This window comes from Phacochoerus africanus, chromosome 8 (genome assembly GCF_016906955.1).
Source record: "Phacochoerus africanus isolate WHEZ1 chromosome 8, ROS_Pafr_v1, whole genome shotgun sequence".
NCBI lineage: Eukaryota > Metazoa > Chordata > Mammalia > Artiodactyla > Suidae > Phacochoerus > Phacochoerus africanus.
Window position 1 is genome coordinate 81,600,851 of NC_062551.1, and position 16,147 is coordinate 81,616,997.

The following is a 16,147-nucleotide window of genomic DNA, read 5'->3' on the forward strand; positions in this document are numbered from 1 at the left end:
CATTCCCACGGGTGTGATTAAGAACCTAGGCGTTGGAGTCACTAGGCTGGGTTGGAGACCTTGTTCTAACTTTATTCGCCTCAAGGAGAAATGACCTGAGTTCTCTAAGTTACAACAATATTATAATGATAATCATGAAAGGTAGCATTTATATCGTGCTCTCCATGTACCAGGTCCTGGTCTAAGCACTTGCAACAATCCCAAGGTTTGGTATTACTGTTACTCCTGTTTTACAGATGAGGACAGTGAGAAAAAGGTGAAGGGACTTGCTCAAGGTCACACGGCCAGAATGTAGCAAATCTAGGAACTGAACGCAATAAATCTGGATTCACAGTCCATGCTTCTAATCACCAAGATGACAGAGCCTCTCGGAGCCTCAGTCTCCTCATCCGTATAATGGGGATAACATTAGTAGACATGAGTGGTTGTAGGGATTAAATTAGAGGACAAGGAGTTCCCTTCATGGCACAGCGGAAACAAATCCGAGTAGGAACCATGAGGTTGCGAGTTCGATCCCTGGCCTCGCTCAGTGGGTTAAGGATCCGGCGTTGCCCTGAGCTGTGGTGTAGGTCGCAGTCGCAACTTGGATCTGGCATTGCTGTGGCTCTGGTGTCGGCCAGCAGCAGCAGCCCTGATTCAAACCACTAGCCTGGGAACCTCCATATGCCGAAGGTACAACCCTAAAAAGGACAAAAGATAAATAAATAAATAAATAAATAAATATTAGAGGATGCAGAGAAGGCACTTAATCAGGGCCGAGTGTTTAGGAAGTACTCCATTAAAAAATAGCGAGCATTGTTTTTATTAATAAATCTTCATAATCCCCTTGAAGTAGGGGTTATAATCCCCTACTTGACATATGAAGAAATCGAATCTCAGAAAAGTGCAGGCATTTATCCAGAGTCACACAGCACTTTTAAGTGGTAAATCTAGAATGTAAGCCAGGCCTGCCTGACTCCAATTTCCATGACTGGAGTACTTCTCCCCACTCTCCAACTTGGTGCTCAGACTAAATGATGGCCTGCTCGCTCTAAGGACTGGAGGGTCTTCCCCCAGTGACCAAGGTAGCTCCCCTGCCAGGCCAAGCCCTCTGGAGGGGTGGAGGCTCTTACCAGCCAGTTCTTGCCTGAGAGGCCCGCATAAATCCTTCCTTCCTCTCTTCTCAGGGCCCCAAGGAGAAGCGGATCCTATCCTCCAGCACTGGGGGCCGGAATGACCAAGGAAAGAGGTGAGGCTCATCCCCGCCACCATCTCTGCCCCTCTGCCCTTCCCAGTGCCCACCCCTGCCTCCACCTCAGGCCCCTTATCCACTGAGCCCAGGAGGCACCCAGTACTCCTAGGGGCCCACAAAAGGATTTTAATCTATTTAAAATCAGAAGAAAGCAAGATAATCCACCCTGGAATATATTTGTATTTATTACCAATGTGATTATAAAAGCTTTTTTAAAATACTTTTTTAAAATACTTACAGTGCAGTGGGTTAAGGATCTGGTGTTGTCACTGCAGTGGCTTGGGTCACTGCTGTGGCTGGGGTTTGATCCCTGGCCTGAGATCTTCCACATGCTGCTAGCACAGCCCGAAAGAAAGAAAGAAAGAATATATGGTTTATTTTATGGAAGAAGGGTCTTGTGAAGGCAAAAGAGACTGGGGCCCACAAAGTCACAATGAGACACACACACACCCCCCACACCCTAGATGCCTGCAGGCCATGTGGGCTAGAGTTTACTGAAAACAAACTTCAAAGCTAGAAAAGTGGTAGAAAAGCCCTGAAGGAAGGTTTTCTGTCCCAGCTCCAAAACCCTCCTCCCTGTAGCCTCAAGGGGCGGGGACACCTGAGTCCCCTGGCTCTCTTGGGCCTATTCCTGGCATTAGTGCCTCAGGGCACTGATGTTCCTTTTCTTGTAGAAAGCAGCCCAGGCCGTGCTCAAGGCTGGATGGGCACTGGAAGGACCCTGCCCCCTCTTCTCCATTTTTTTCCTCCTCCCCACCCCACACTGTGCAGGGCCTCTGCTGGGAAACCTTCTGGGTGCCTCCCCACCTTCCAGAAAATCCAGACTGCTAAGGCAGACATTGCAGATCTTATGGTGGCATAGGGCCCCTCCACTGCTAGAAACAGTGGGGTTTGGTGCATGGGACTTTTCTCAAAACTAATTTCTTAAAATGTAGTTAGCTTTTCTGATTATAAAATAATACCTATTTGTTATAAAATATTAAAACTCTATAAAAATATATAAAATAAATAGGAGTTCCCATTGTGGCATCAGCGGTAACGAATCTGACCAATATCCATGAGGACATGGATTCCATCCCTGGCCCTGCTCAGTGGGTTAAGGATCCGGCATTGCTGTGAGCTGTGGTGTAGGTCGCAGATGCGGCTTGGATCTGGCGTTGCTGTGGCTGTGGCGTAGGCCGGCAGCTGCAGCTCTGATTCGACCCCTAGCTTGGGAACCTCCATGTGCCTCGGTGTGGCCCTGAAAATACAAAAAATAAATAAAATAAAATAAATTACCAAATACTGGGAGTTTGCTTGTGGCTCAGTGGGTTAAGGGTCAGCATTGTTGCCATAGTGGCCTGGGTTGCTGCCATGGTGCACATTTGATCCCTGGCCAGGGATCTTCTACGTGCTGCAGACACAGCCAAAAACAACAACAAAAAATTTATCAAGTACTGTAATGAACAAAGCAGACATTTGCCCCCTGAGCCTATACTTGGTTCCATTCTTTTTTTTTTTTTCTTTTTTTTAAATTTTGCTTTTTAGGGCCACACCCACGGCATATGGAGGTTCCCCAGCTAAGGGTCCAATCAGAGCTACAGCTGCTGGCCTACGCCACAGCCACAGCAACACAGGATCCAAGCCATGTCTGTGACCTACACCAAAGTTCCCAGCAGTGCCGGATCCTTAATCCACTGAGTGAGGCCAGGGATTGAACCCGTGTCCTCATGGATCCTAGTCAGGTTCATTAACCGCTGAGCCACAAAGAGGACCCCTTGGTTCCATTCTTGACACCCTCTCCCCTGATTATCCCTGTGACACATTGGCCTGCCGCAGTGTCTTGCTTCACAAACACTGGGAAGACCTAATAGCATGCTAGACTAGAGAAGGTCGGTGTGTCACTGTGATGGGCCCTCTCTCCAGTCCAGCCAAGGACTGCCCCCCTGCCCCTCGGAGAGAAGAGGTGCTCCCACTCACCCCTCCTCTCTCTCCCCAGGTACTACCATGGCATGGAATGTGAGATGGACCTCACCCCCCTTGAAAGTCCCACACACCTCATGAAATTCCTGACAGAGAATGTGTCTGGAACCCCAGAGTACCCAGATGTGCTCAAGAAGAGTAGCCTAATGAGCTTGGAGGGGGCTGCGCCTGCTGCAAGCAAGGCAGCTCTCCTCCCCCCAGGCCCCAGCAAGCTGGAAGCCGGTTCTGTGGACAGCTACCTGCTGCCCACCAGTGATGTGTATGATAATGGCTCCCTCAGCTCCTTGTTTGAGAGCATTCACGGGGTGCCTCCCACACAGCGTTGGCAGCCTGACAGCACCTTCAAAGATGACCCACAGGAGGTGAGGACCCACCCCTGTACCCCTCACAGCATCCCTGGATATATGCATTCATGTACAGAGGGAGAGAATGTAGTGAGGAGGTCGGAGCTTTGGAATCCATGGGAGAAAGAGTCTTTGAGCTGAGACAGGGCTGCCTTGTACTGTTGTCCAGATTGTGCACTGTACAACCTTCACAGTTGTATGCAGTGGTCCTGGGCCAATGCCCAGCAGAAGTGAATGTGGCCATTTATTTCTCTGGATTGTGTTTCTCTGCAGTCGCTGCTCTTCCCAGATATCCTGAAAACGTCCCAGGAACCCCCGTGTCCAGAGGACTATCCCAGCCCCAAGAGGTAACTCAGCCTCTTTGGCCCCTTGGCCACCTGGGTAGCGGGCAGGGAGCTGCAGAAAGAGCATCACACTGTCTCCAGAGCAGACATCGTCCATGAATGAGAAGAGGGGAGTGAAGACACATGAAAGGAAAGCGTGATTTCTGCCTCCCTTTCCTGGGCTGTGACAGGATGCTCAGAGCTCAGCACCCTGTTAGAAAACCCAGGTTCTGCTGTCCTAGTCTTCCCTATAACTTTGTCACCCCTCAGGGGTCTCTGATTTCCATTATACATTATACTGGATTGTGGCTCAGCAAAGCCATTAAATAGAAACCCTAAAAATACAGAAACCGAGGCCCAGGGAAATAGAGTGACTTACTGAGGTCTCGCAGGAAGTCCGTGGCAGCGCCTCAGGCTTCCTGCCCCACTGCCCTCTGGAATTCTCCTGCCTGGGAGCCCAGCCTCACTCCCCTCCCCTCCTCCCTGCAGTGACTTTGAGTACACTCTGGGCTCCCCCAAAGCCATCCACATCAAATCAGGCGAGTCGCCCATGGCCTACCTCAACAAGGGCCAGTTCTACCCTGTCACCCTGCGGACCCCAGCAGGCGGCAAAGGCCTTGGCCTGTCCTCCAACAAAGTCAAGGTACGTTGGCCCAAAGCTGCTCGGGAAATGGGTGGGACAGTCGCGTCAGCCCTGCCTGCCTGGGACCCCAGGGAGAGGGTGCAGTAAGATAACCGCCCGCTGCCATGGAGCAGGACAAACCAGGCAAAAGGGCAGGGCCCCTGTTCGGGCCCCGGGAAGGGACTGAGACTGCCTGGGCCCCTCCCGAGGCAGCGGGTGGCAGTGACCACTGTGCTTGCAGAGTGTGGTCATGGTGGTCTTTGACAACGAGAAGGTCCCGCTAGAGCAGCTGCGCTTCTGGAAGCACTGGCATTCCCGGCAGCCCACAGCCAAGCAGCGGGTCATCGATGTGGGTAAGAGCCCGCCTACGTCTCCCTCTCTCTGTCTACACACACACACACACACACACACACACGTGCGTGCGTGCGTGTGCACGTCAGGCCTTTCTTGCTGTGCCACTTTTCCCCAGCCCCCTCTGACCTCTGCAGGACTTCTTTCTGATTCTAGCCGCCTGCCTGGCCCCTTTCTCCAGGTCAGATGCTATGGGGTTTTCAGGGATTTGCATCTGTTGGCTGGAAGCAGTGACCTCTTGTCTGTGTTGCTTTGGGATAAACAGGGCCCTGGGGACCCCAGCAGGGTCAGATAAATAGATTCTTGGAATGCTGGTCTGCTTGTCCCCATCAGGGGGCTTGGGCAGTTGAGATACAAATGCATGAGCTAACAGTGCCAGCAGCAGTGACCTGGCAGGCTGGAACCGCAGCATAAGGGCAGTTCTGCTCTGGGAGCTATAGGACCTTTGGGCTTTGTCGGCAGGGAGGGGACGGAAGAAGGCCTTCTGGGTACACCATCTTGTCCCTGTCCCGGGCCCTGAGATGGGTGGGAGGCACGGCCCGTCCTCAGATCTCCTGGTTCAGGCTCTGTCACTCTCTTCCTGGCTGTGTGACCTGTGTCACCTCCCCTTCCTGAGGCTCCGTGTCTTCAGCTATCAATCGGGAAACGCCAGCTGCTTGCCGGTCTACAGTGCCTTTTCTACCTTGGAGCCACATGTACTGCAGAATGTGATACAAATAGGGATAATTCAGTGACTTATCTGAGAGGCCAGATAGCAAAGTGGTCAGGAGCCTGGGTTCAGGAGCCAGACAAAGCCGAGCTCCAGTCTTTGCTCTACCTTTTATTAACTGTGTGACCCTGGGCAGGTGACCAAACTTCTCTGAGCTCTGTTTTCCTCCCGTGCAAGCCGGATGTTCATGGTGGTGTTGTGAGGACTAACTGAGGGCCTGCTATACTCTAATATAAGAGTTCAGGAAATGAAAGCTCTGCTACCTTGCGTAATGTTACTAGTTCAGTATTAGCAGTACTGGTACTTCTGCTTTTCCCGTGGCTGTTACTCCCACTTTCACTGTGATACCACTGCTACTGCTGCCTTCACTGGGACATCCCTTAGTCACAATCCCAGGGAAAAGCATCACCTCCACCCCAAAAGGATGAGGGCCTTGCCCTAGTTGGCAAAGTTAAGGAGTCACTCTGGGGTTTGGGCAGGTCTGCTTCTCAGGCTGGGCCTCAGCTTTTCCATCCATAACCCAGGATAAAATAACTCGTTTCCTCCTTGGATTGAAGCATGGTTCTTGGTGGAGAGGATGCAAGTCCCTGCCAGGAATGAGACCCAGACCCTCAATGACCCCTCCCCACAGCAGCCCCAAATCCCTTCCCTCCTGACTCTCCTGCGATCTCCTGTGGTTTCAGCGGACTGCAAAGAAAACTTCAACACTGTGCAGCACATTGAAGAGGTGGCCTATAATGCACTGTCCTTTGTGTGGAATGTCAACGAGGAGGCCAAGGTCAGTGCTGGGAGCATGGCCGGGATGGGGCTGGGCTACCAGGAAGTCCCCATCCTGGGCAGAGGGCTCACTTGTACTTTGAATTGTGGTAGTTGCTCCAGCGAGGGCACCTGTGGAGGAGGCCGCATTCGGAGCGGTAGAGAAGCGCAGGCTCTGAAGTCAGGCTCTGTGTCCTTAGACCAGTGCCTTAGCTGGAAGTTGGGGTGTAATCACAGCACCACCTGATAGCTTTGGCCTGAGGATCAGGCGAGATGAATAAAAGGTAGACCACAGCCTGGCACATAAGCAGTGGTCATTGTTATTAATCCAGTCCAATCCACCCATTTACCAGATAGGAAAGTGAAGCCTTGTGCAAGACCACACAGCAAGCTGCCCCAGCTGCCAGGTTGCCTGACTTGCAGGCCAGTGCAGAATGTGGCAGAAGTGCTTTGGGGTCTGCGAGATGAGGGCTGTAGAGGAGGGCTGAAATCCGTTACCTCACTTCTGGAGCCCATGGAGAGGGAAGAATCATCTGCCTCCCACGGTTGTGGTGAGATCACACATGTCGGAGAGACGGGCACAGTGCCAGGCCCATCAGCCCATCAGGGAGGCCTGAGCAGTGGAGCCTCTGCTGATTTTTTGCCTACCAGTGATTACGCCACTTAGTGTTTGAGACCTGCCTGGAACTTGCCTGTGCTTCAGGGTCCCGCTGTGTCTTGGTTTTCCATTTGGCATTGTGGAAAGGGCACTAACTAGTCTGAGAGGTGGAGACTGAGTGATCTTGGACCTGTCCCGTCATCTGGGTCAGACTTAGCCCATCAGCTCAAGGTAGGGTCTGGCTCTTGGCAAGGGCAGTTCTAGCCTAGACAAGCAGGGGAGCTAATTCCTGCCATCCTGCTCGTTCCTGGAGTGGTCCAGGCTGCCTGGAGAAAATGGAGGTGAAGGGGCTCTGAAAACAACAAAGAGAGGCACAAAGGCAAGGGATTATTATTATTCAAACCTACACCAGGGACTGGAGGAGGAGCTGGGGCCTCTAGTAGGTGGGGGGGGGGGGAGTTTCGTGGGAAGGGAGAGGTGGGTTTCGGTTGGGATTTTCTCACAGCCTCTTAAGCCCCCAGGCTTGGGTCTTTCTCAGGTGTGAGCTGGGTGGGGGCTGCATTAGGGCTGAGCTGGCGGAGGGGGAGGTATGTCTGGCATGCACCTGGGGGCCTGGCCCCCACAGCCAGGGAAGGAAGGGGGTCTGCTCGGCACCACCCCCACCCCCACCTCTTCCAGCCAGGGTCATGTCCAAGGGAAATTTCCCAGCACATCAGGGCCAGCCTGGAGTGGGGCCTGGCCCTGGTGTCCCATGGAGGAGTCAGCAGTAGGCAATCACTAGGCGAGCCTACCAAGAAATGCCCAGCTAAAGCTGACTGCAGGCTGCCATCGGTCTGACCTAGGCTTCGCTTAGGTTGGGACTTCTGTTGTCCCACTCACAACAACAGTTACAAAATATCCAAGCCCCCTGGGTACTCTCCCACCCTTGCAGTCACAAGAGGTAGGTTTCCTTGTCCCCATTTTTCAGATAAGGAAAGTGGGCCTCCTCGAGGTTAAAGGATTTGTCCAAAGCCACATGGCCTAAGTGACAGAGCCCAGCCTCCCATCCCAGGTCTGGGGGCCCCCACGTCCAGGCTCATCCTGCTCTGCTGCCCTGCCCAACGCCCTGTGGAAACGCTAGCAAGCACCATCCATGCCCAGAGCCTCCATTTTCTCTGCTGTAAAGTGGGGGTGATTGGTTCAGCGATGGCAAGAGCTGGTGGTTGGGGTGCGAAGGGGCAGAGTCTTACCCTCTGACGTCCGGGACAGCAGGAGAGTGGTCTTCTGAATCTGGCAAGGGAAGAGGATTTGACCCTTCTCTACCTCCTTGCTCTGAGTTGCCAAAAAAAAAAAAAAAAAAGGAGGCCCTGGTTGGTTTTTTTGTTTGTTTGTTTGTTTGCCTTTTCTAGGGCCACTTCCCACGGCATGTGGAGGTTCCCAGGCCAGGGGTCGAATTGGAACTGTAGCCGTTGGCCTACGCCAGAGCCACAGCAAAACGGGATCCAAGCTGTGTCAGCGACCTACACTACAGCTTATGGCAACGCTGGATCCTTAACCCACTGAGCAAGGCCAGGGATCGAACCTGCGTCCTCATGGATGCCAGTCAGATTCTTTAACCACTGAGCCACAATGGGAACTCCGGCTCTGGATTTTAACCTCGCAGAGGACCCTTAATCTCCTCTCGGGGCCTTGATCCTTTGGGCTGCCCTTGGCAATCTAGTGGACACTGAGTTGTCCATGGTAAGGACGTGGGCTCAAACTCCAGCTCCCTTACACACTTCCTTCATCACCTTAGGACAGCTGCCATGTCTCTCTGAGGATCAGTTTCCCCATCTGCAAAAGGTGGTGATGTTTGCCTTCCAGGGGCCTTGTGAACTTAAGCTGCCCACCAGGCACATGGTTGGCTCCGTATTATACAGGGTGGTTATGGGACACAGGCCTGCTGAAATGGGTCAGGTGTTTACCCAGCTCCCCCATCCATCGCCAGGTGTTCATTGGCGTCAACTGCCTCAGCACAGACTTCTCCTCGCAGAAGGGGGTGAAGGGTGTCCCCCTGAACCTGCAGATCGATACCTATGACTGTGGCTCAGGCATCGAGCGCCTGGTTCACCGTGCTGTCTGCCAGATCAAGATCTTTTGTGACAAGGTAGCTGGGGTGGACCTTCTGATGGGCCCTGGGAGTGAGGAGGGCCAGCCCCAACCCATGCATTCTCCTGAGCCATTCAGGGTGTGTTTGTCTCTATTTCTCGCTCTCTGTTTTGTTGTTGTTATTGTTGTTTTGGCTGCACCCGAGGCTTGTGGATGTCCCCCCAGCCTGGGATCAAATCCATGCCACAGCGGCGACCAGAGCCAGTGCAGTGATCCTTAGTTCGCTGAGCCACACAGGAACTCCTGTTTCTCACTCTCTGTGTGTTTGTCTATGCGAGCTTGTCATCTGTCTGTCTTTGTCTCTCTCGGTGTGTATTTTCCTCTGCTGTCTGCCTTTGTCTCTCTCCTCGTTTCCTCTTTCTGAAGATCTCTTCCTAGATCGCTGTAAGGAGCTCTCCAGGTTTCTTTTTCTCCGTGTCTTTCTCATGTTTCTCTTTCTCCTTTTCTCTCGGAGTCCATTCTCTGTTTCTCTCTCTGTCCTCTCTCTCTCCACAACCTCTCTGGCTCCCTCAGTCTCTCCTTCCTCTGTCTTTCTGTGTCTCTTTCCACGGCCTACCTGACCACAGACAGGGCTGAGCTGGCCGAGGCCTGGTACTTGCCCATTTCTTGGTCTCACTCTGGGAAGAAAGCAGCCCCAGAAGCCCGGCCCGAATGGAAGAGGCGAAGCAGCCAGCCCCCTGTCAAGACCCTTGGTGACCCCCTTCCCCTTGTCCCCCTCAGGGAGCAGAAAGGAAGATGCGGGATGACGAGCGGAAGCAGTTCCGGAGGAAGATCAAATGCCCGGACTCCAGCAACAGTGGTCAGTGGGGGTGGGTCAGGGACGGGGCTCCGTAGGGCTCGGTTGGAGGGACGGGGGTAGGAGATTGGAGGGCAGAGGCTGGGGTCCCAAGTGGAGGGGCCTCAAGGCACAATGCCATCCTCTTCCTACCAGGCATCAAGGGCTCCCTGCTGTCGGGCTTTAGGGGCAATGAGACCACCTACTTGCGGCCTGAGGCAGACCTGGAAACTCCGCCGGTGCTCTTCATCCCCAACGTGCACTTCTCCGGCCTGCAGCGCTCTGGCGGGGTGAGGCTCCTGGGTTGAGAGAGGGTCTTGGCCCCTGGGTCGGGCTGCCTTAGCACAGACCAGTGGGGAACAGCCTGCCGCTCAGCCAGCACACGGTGGCTTGCTTACTTACTTACTTATTCATTGTTTTTTGGCCACACCTGTAGCATGTGGAGACAGGGAAGTTCCCAGGCCAGGAACTGAATCCAAGCCCTAGCAGTGACCTGTGCCGCAGCTGCAGCAACATTAGGTCTTTTAACCTGCAGCACCAGGCCGGGGATTAAGCCACTGCAGTCGGATACTTAACCCACTGCGCCAGGGCAGGAACTCCAGTACAGGCCAATTTAGATGTTGTTGGGTCTGATTATTATTTTTTTTTGTAACATCAAAATGAAAATATCTTTATTGAATCACAGGAGACTCAATATATTTGTCTTTATCTCAGGGGAGATATAGATAGATAGATAAATAGATAGATAGATAGATATAAAAACTTGAGTGACATTTTCTACTGAAGAGACGAATGTTAACGAAGAAAGGAATTTCCTGTGTATCGAACTGGTCGTGCCTGGAGCACACGCAGGGGAGGTTCTGTATCTGAGCCCCAAGGTAGACGAAAGCCGCCTCAGAGATGGGAGGATGTAATTGTCACAGCAGCACTTGGGAGCCGGGCGCTGCCCCAGTCCTTTCCACTCCCCTTTAACCCTCGCTACCCCTGCAGCTTCAGAAACAGTGCCTGTGACCACCAGTGCCACCAGCTCTCAAGGCAGGGAGCCGTTTGCCGAGCACCTTGCCTGTGCCACCAGTGTGGGCCCAGCCGTGGCTGCCCTGTCTCATTTCCCCTCGCAGCCACCCTTTGAGGTAGCGTCTGTTATGCCCACTTGCCAGACAAGATCAGTGGCAAGAATCAAGGTCCCGGAGCCTGTCTGCTCATTTGCTTCCATCTTAAACAGTTTGACGATGTCCTTCCGTGGAGCTCCCTGCTGCTGAGGTGGGGATGTTTGTAAACACGGCCCTTGTGGTACAGATGCATTCAGTGCCTTGACCTTGGGCGGTAAGATAGACCGTGGAGCTGACAGAGCAGCCAGTACCGAAGCCAGCTTGGCAGGCATCCGCAGCCCTCTCTATGTCCACCACACCCCCTTAATTCCCTCGAGCTTGTTCTGTGGCCCCCATAGCGCAGAAGGCTGAGTACACCCGCTCTCTCTCCCAACCAGAGGCTTCAAGTGAGGAGGTGGCCCCTTGGGATTCAGACCCTCATGGCTGGGTTGACAGCTCTGCTGTGGGAGGCAGAAGTGGGCCACTGAGAGTCCAAGAGAAGGGGCCTGAGGAACAGAAGTGTACAGAGCCTACGTTTGCATCCCAGCTGGGCCCCCTGTGGTGTGTCACCCCAGGAGGCTCTGCCCCCTTGGGGTCTGAGTGTCCTAAGTCATAGATCCGGTGATGGCTGCAGCAGATAGCACGGTGCCAGGCACACGAGAGGGTTCGGAAAGCGTGCCTCCCTCCTCCCATGCCTCTCGCCTCAGCTCTGGCAGCCGAGTTCCCAGCTGCAGGACGGTCTGCAGTGCCCGCCCTTTGGGGGGACGGGGCTCAGGCACTTCTTGTTGAGTCCGCTGCCGCCGTTTCCTTAGCACCCCACGTGTTCACTGGGTCCCTGGCCCTGCCACCTTAGGCTTGATGCTTCCTTTCAATTCCAGAGCTCAGCTCACTTAAGGGGACTTAGCTGAGCAGTGTGAGTTGGAAAGGCGCTGAAGCTGCATCCTCCCACCTCCCCCCAGACTGTTTGTCTCAGAAAGACTGCAGTGACTGACGGCCCCTCTCAGCTTCCTAGCTGTGATGAAACATGTCTTTCTCTTCCTTGCAGGCGGTGCTCTCTGCAGGACACAGCAGCTCCAACAGGTACGGAGAGAAGCAGCCAAGGCCCCCAGCCCCCTCCCTGTCCCCCTTCCCTGCTCGCGGGCTCCCAGCTTGCATTCCCCTGCTGCCCCCCAAGCCAGAGGCTGGGCCCAGAGGAAGCAGCCTAGAGACTCTGCCCCAGCCCCCAAGCTAGATTCATGCTCCTTTCTCACTGAAACCGCCTGAGTTTTTACGGGTTTGTTTTATGTGAAAAGTTGGCGAATCTCTGGCGAGACACCTGCTTGTAAAATGGGAAAGAAAAAGCCTCTGCGATGGTGGTGCAGATTGGAGAGTAAGGAGGGGGGCCGCTGGCGGGGGGGACTTAGGGGGATCAGCCCCGCTTCCCTCCCCCGCGAGGCCTGGGAGAGGCTGGGGCCCCTCTGCCCTTCAGCCCAGGAAGGGCCCTCACCACCTTCCCTCCATCAGCTGCCGTCCCTTTGCCGCTTTCAGCCTCGGCTGGAAATCTGTCAAAAGAGGAGAATGGCCCTGGGAGGATGCGGCACGGGTGAGAGGCCGCGTGTAATAGCCAAGCAGGTTGTTAGGGTCATTGTTGGTATCGGCCTCTTCCTCATCAACAAGAAGTACTTTTCTTTTTAAATGTTTGTGTATCTTTTTACTGAAGTATAGTGGATTTACAATGTTGTGGGAGAGGTAGTTTTCCGAAGGGGCTTTCACGCTGCTCTATGTCGCTTGCCACCTCACAGTAGCCCCAGTGAGTCCGGCAAGCAGGGGTCATTGCTGTCCTTTGTAGCTGAGGAAACTGAGGCTCAGAGGAGTGAAGTGACCTGCCCAAGGTCCCTCCACTACTAGGTAGCAGAGGCGGGTGGAACCTGAGTCCCTCTTTACTCCAAAGCCAGCAAACCTTCCTCCCATGGACTCACAGCAGCTTGACTCTTTCAAGAAGGAGTAACGTTGATGAACTGCGTAAGGCTGTGTTTATGGAGGCCCCGCTGCGTGGCACACGCCGTTCTCTCCTTCAGCCTCGCCACTTTATGAAATATTGTCGTTTTTACTTTATTAGCACCCTAGTATAGATGGGGACACTGAGAGGCCCTCACCTAGCTAGTGAGGGGCAGGGCTGGGATTTCAACCCATATGTAGCCCAGCTCCAGAACCTGGGACTTTAACCTCTGCCCCACTGCTTCGTGCCTACCCTCCCAGTGCCGTCTTCACCTCGGGGGCCCCTTCAGACGCTGGGATGCCCCTGGGTTCCTCACAAGCCTCTCCCTGCCCTCTGCACAGGCTGCCTCTGAAGCGCACCTGCTCGCCCTTCACCGAGGAGTTCGAGCCTCTGCCCTCCAAACAGGCCAAGGAAGATGATCTGCAGAGAGGTAGCCTCACTCCCACCCTGTGTGTTCCCCCAGCTCCCTGTGGGGCCTCCCCCAAAGCCTCAGACTGCTCCCAGCCCAGGCAGCCTCGGCAGCACCCACCCCAGCAGGGAGGGCGCATGGGGCCTCCCTACTCCCTGGAGCTGCGGCCAGGCCAGGATGTGGGGGAGTGGGTGACAGGGGCAGCCAGGGTGCTTGAGAGACAGCACAGAGCTGGAGGGCTGCTGGGCAGGGCATCCTGGGCAGCTGGTAAGACAGCGGGCTCCTGACGTCTGGCACAGCCTCCCCGCTCCCTCTCATGGGGTAGGAGCAGACTTTCCCTACCTGGCTTGCTGGCCTTGACACTGTAAATCTGTGACTCCCTGGAAGGGGAGTTGCAGCTGACCGTCAAGAAGAAACCAACCAGCAACTAAGACCAAAGGCTTCCAGCCTTGAACTGAGGCTTTTACCCCACCTGACGTTATATCACTACTGCCCACAAGTCCGAAATGGTGGGGGAGCCGCCTTCCTTTTCCTTCTGGCTAAAATGAGGCTCCGTGATGTTAAACGAACTTCTTCAGGCTCACCTCGCTGGCAGGCGGCAGAGCGGGGATTCCAATGCCCCAAAGTCAGCGGAGTCTGAGCCAGCGTGTAGGACCTGCAGCCCTGGGGGTGTTTTCCAGCTGGGTCCAGACCCTCAGCCAGAATTTGCTCTCTCTGCAGAAATCGGTCTTAGGTTACAAATAATATTGTTTAAGATTCCCCCACCCCCTGAGGTGGTCCCCTGCACCATGAAAAGCCAGCTCTCTGCTTTTCAGTTCTGCTGTACGTGCGGAGGGAGACGGAGGAGGTGTTTGACGCCCTGATGTTGAAGACCCCGGACCTGAAGGGGTTGAGGAACGCGGTAAGAGGCCTGCGGACCCTGCCCCGCCCTGCCCTCGCCCACCCCACTCCCGCACACCTATCTCCCCCTGCTCTTCACCGCATAGTTCCGATGGCCCACAGCGAGACCCTGGGAAGGAATATACTAGAACGTGGGCTTTCTGGTCGCCCACCCATCCCAGCCCCTTCAAGGGCGCCTATGGGGCCCGGCTGGTGGGGCCGTGCCTCGGAGATACTATCTCCCAGCCAGAGCCCTGGCTCCCCTCTGGGAGTTGCACACACCGTAAATCCTCCGTAATCTGATGGCCGCCGTCTGACAGGCCAGAACTTTTTGTTGGCTTTGCAAACCTGTTTCTGTTTTAATGGGAATGAAACCCCAAAAGGCCGGGCCCAGAGATACTCATTTTTCTTTCCCAGAGGGCTTCATTCTTCCAGCTTGTGGTTGCACAGGGGCCGGGGGGCCAGAGGGGTGGGAGTGAGGGTGGGCGCGGCTGGCCGGGCGGCTGAAGGTGGTATCTGGGCAAGGAGACCTTCTCCAACCCCCCAAACCGCCAGAGAGCCGGTGAAACAACCCTGAACAAAACCCCTAGCAACTTTGTGATTCAGCTAAAAACCGAACAAACACAGCTTCCCTCAGGGCCAGCTGTGCTTAAAGGTCAGGCCACTCAGAAAAGCCACATGTTTCCAAGATGTCAGGTTGGGGAAGGGACGATGAATCAAATAATAACAGAGCTGCCTTTTATTGAAGACCTACTGTGTGCTGGGCATCTTGTCAAGCATGCTGAGTTTACTAGCTCACCAGATTCTCTTGACAACCTGAAAAGTAGGCACCATTATGCTCCCCTCATTTCCCATAGGAAACAGCTTCCCAGAGGTCAGTCAGGTGACTTGCCAAGGTCACTGGACGTGACAGAGCTGGGGTCCCAACCCAAGCTCCCTCCACTCTGCTCTTCCCACATTATCAGCCCTGCTGGGCACCAGCCCCAGGAAGCTGGGCTCACAGGAAGCTATTAATGTTACTCCACTACACACTCAGAATCTTTGCCTTGGACAATGCCTTAAAGGGTCGGCTCCCTATCTGGTGCTTGAGCTTCCTCTCCAACAGTTCTTCCGAGTGGGGGCCCACACTTGACTTGCGTACCTCAGGGATGGGGAGCTCACTGCCTTATGGGGCAGCCATGCCAAGCAGTTGTCTTTGTGCAACATATAGTCAGAAAGTTCCTAAATTCTTGCTTAGCCTGCCTTGAGAACTTCCTGGTAGCTTGCAGCCGCGTTGTCCTTAGGATAAGTCGTCTAAGAACTTTCCTTGCCTGGTGAGATCTCTGTCAAGGCAGAGACCACCTGAGGAGCCGGATTGGCCCCTCCTCCTAAAAGGCCCAGAGGGACAACCTCAATCTGAAGCCTGCGGCTCCAAGGCAGCCAGTAATTCTAACCAGCAGGGTTGGCCCGAGCTCTCCCTGGGGACCTAGCCGTGTGGAACCACCTGGGTGACACTCGCTTTACCAATGAGGAAACTGAGGCTCGGCAAAGCAGGGTGCCTTGTTCAGAGTTCTGCAAACCCAAGCGGTGGTGCTGGGACCAGACCGGTGCTTTCTGCCTCACAGGAAACCTCAGGAGGTCTGGGGAGAAGCGGGCTGACTCTGGCTGTGGGAGCTCCACCGGGTCGCTCACAGGCCCCAGGCTGCGGTTTCCTCACCTGTAGCTTCAGCACCCACGTTCTGGGATGTGACAGAGACAGGAAACCTGGGCTCTCGGCTAGGCCTTGGGCATGAGCCTCATCTCCCTCAAGCTCGGCATCCTTGCCCATCAGATGGGGTTAATAGTTCCCGCCAGAAAGGGTGGATATTTGGGTTATCTCCCCCCCACCCCACACACCAGGCAGGAGCGTCCCCATTGCTCCGCTGATAACATAGGCACAGTGACCATTTTTGAGTATTGATTTATTTAGCACACACCGGGAACTGTCCTAAGTGTTTCATGGGAACCAGTTCCTTT

General features: G+C 54.4%; 1 protein-coding gene across 4 annotated transcripts in view; it reads left to right on the top strand.

The window, feature by feature from the left end:
- GRHL3 (grainyhead like transcription factor 3) overlaps positions 1-16,147 on the top strand; it is a 36,420-nt gene that overhangs the window by 14,747 nt on the left and 5,526 nt on the right. For all 4 annotated transcript variants that reach the window (XM_047792561.1, XM_047792558.1, XM_047792560.1 and 1 more), the window contains 12 exons: positions 1,167-1,228; positions 3,210-3,555; positions 3,811-3,884; positions 4,350-4,503; positions 4,724-4,835; positions 6,226-6,320; positions 8,863-9,021; positions 9,744-9,822; positions 9,955-10,088; positions 11,932-11,966; positions 13,206-13,294; positions 14,089-14,174. In XM_047792561.1, the coding sequence (XP_047648517.1) occupies positions 1,167-1,228; positions 3,210-3,555; positions 3,811-3,884; positions 4,350-4,503; positions 4,724-4,835; positions 6,226-6,320; positions 8,863-9,021; positions 9,744-9,822; positions 9,955-10,088; positions 11,932-11,966; positions 13,206-13,294; positions 14,089-14,174 (1,425 nt within the window). The remainder of the gene's footprint in view (positions 1-1,166; positions 1,229-3,209; positions 3,556-3,810; positions 3,885-4,349; positions 4,504-4,723; positions 4,836-6,225; positions 6,321-8,862; positions 9,022-9,743; positions 9,823-9,954; positions 10,089-11,931; positions 11,967-13,205; positions 13,295-14,088; positions 14,175-16,147) is intronic.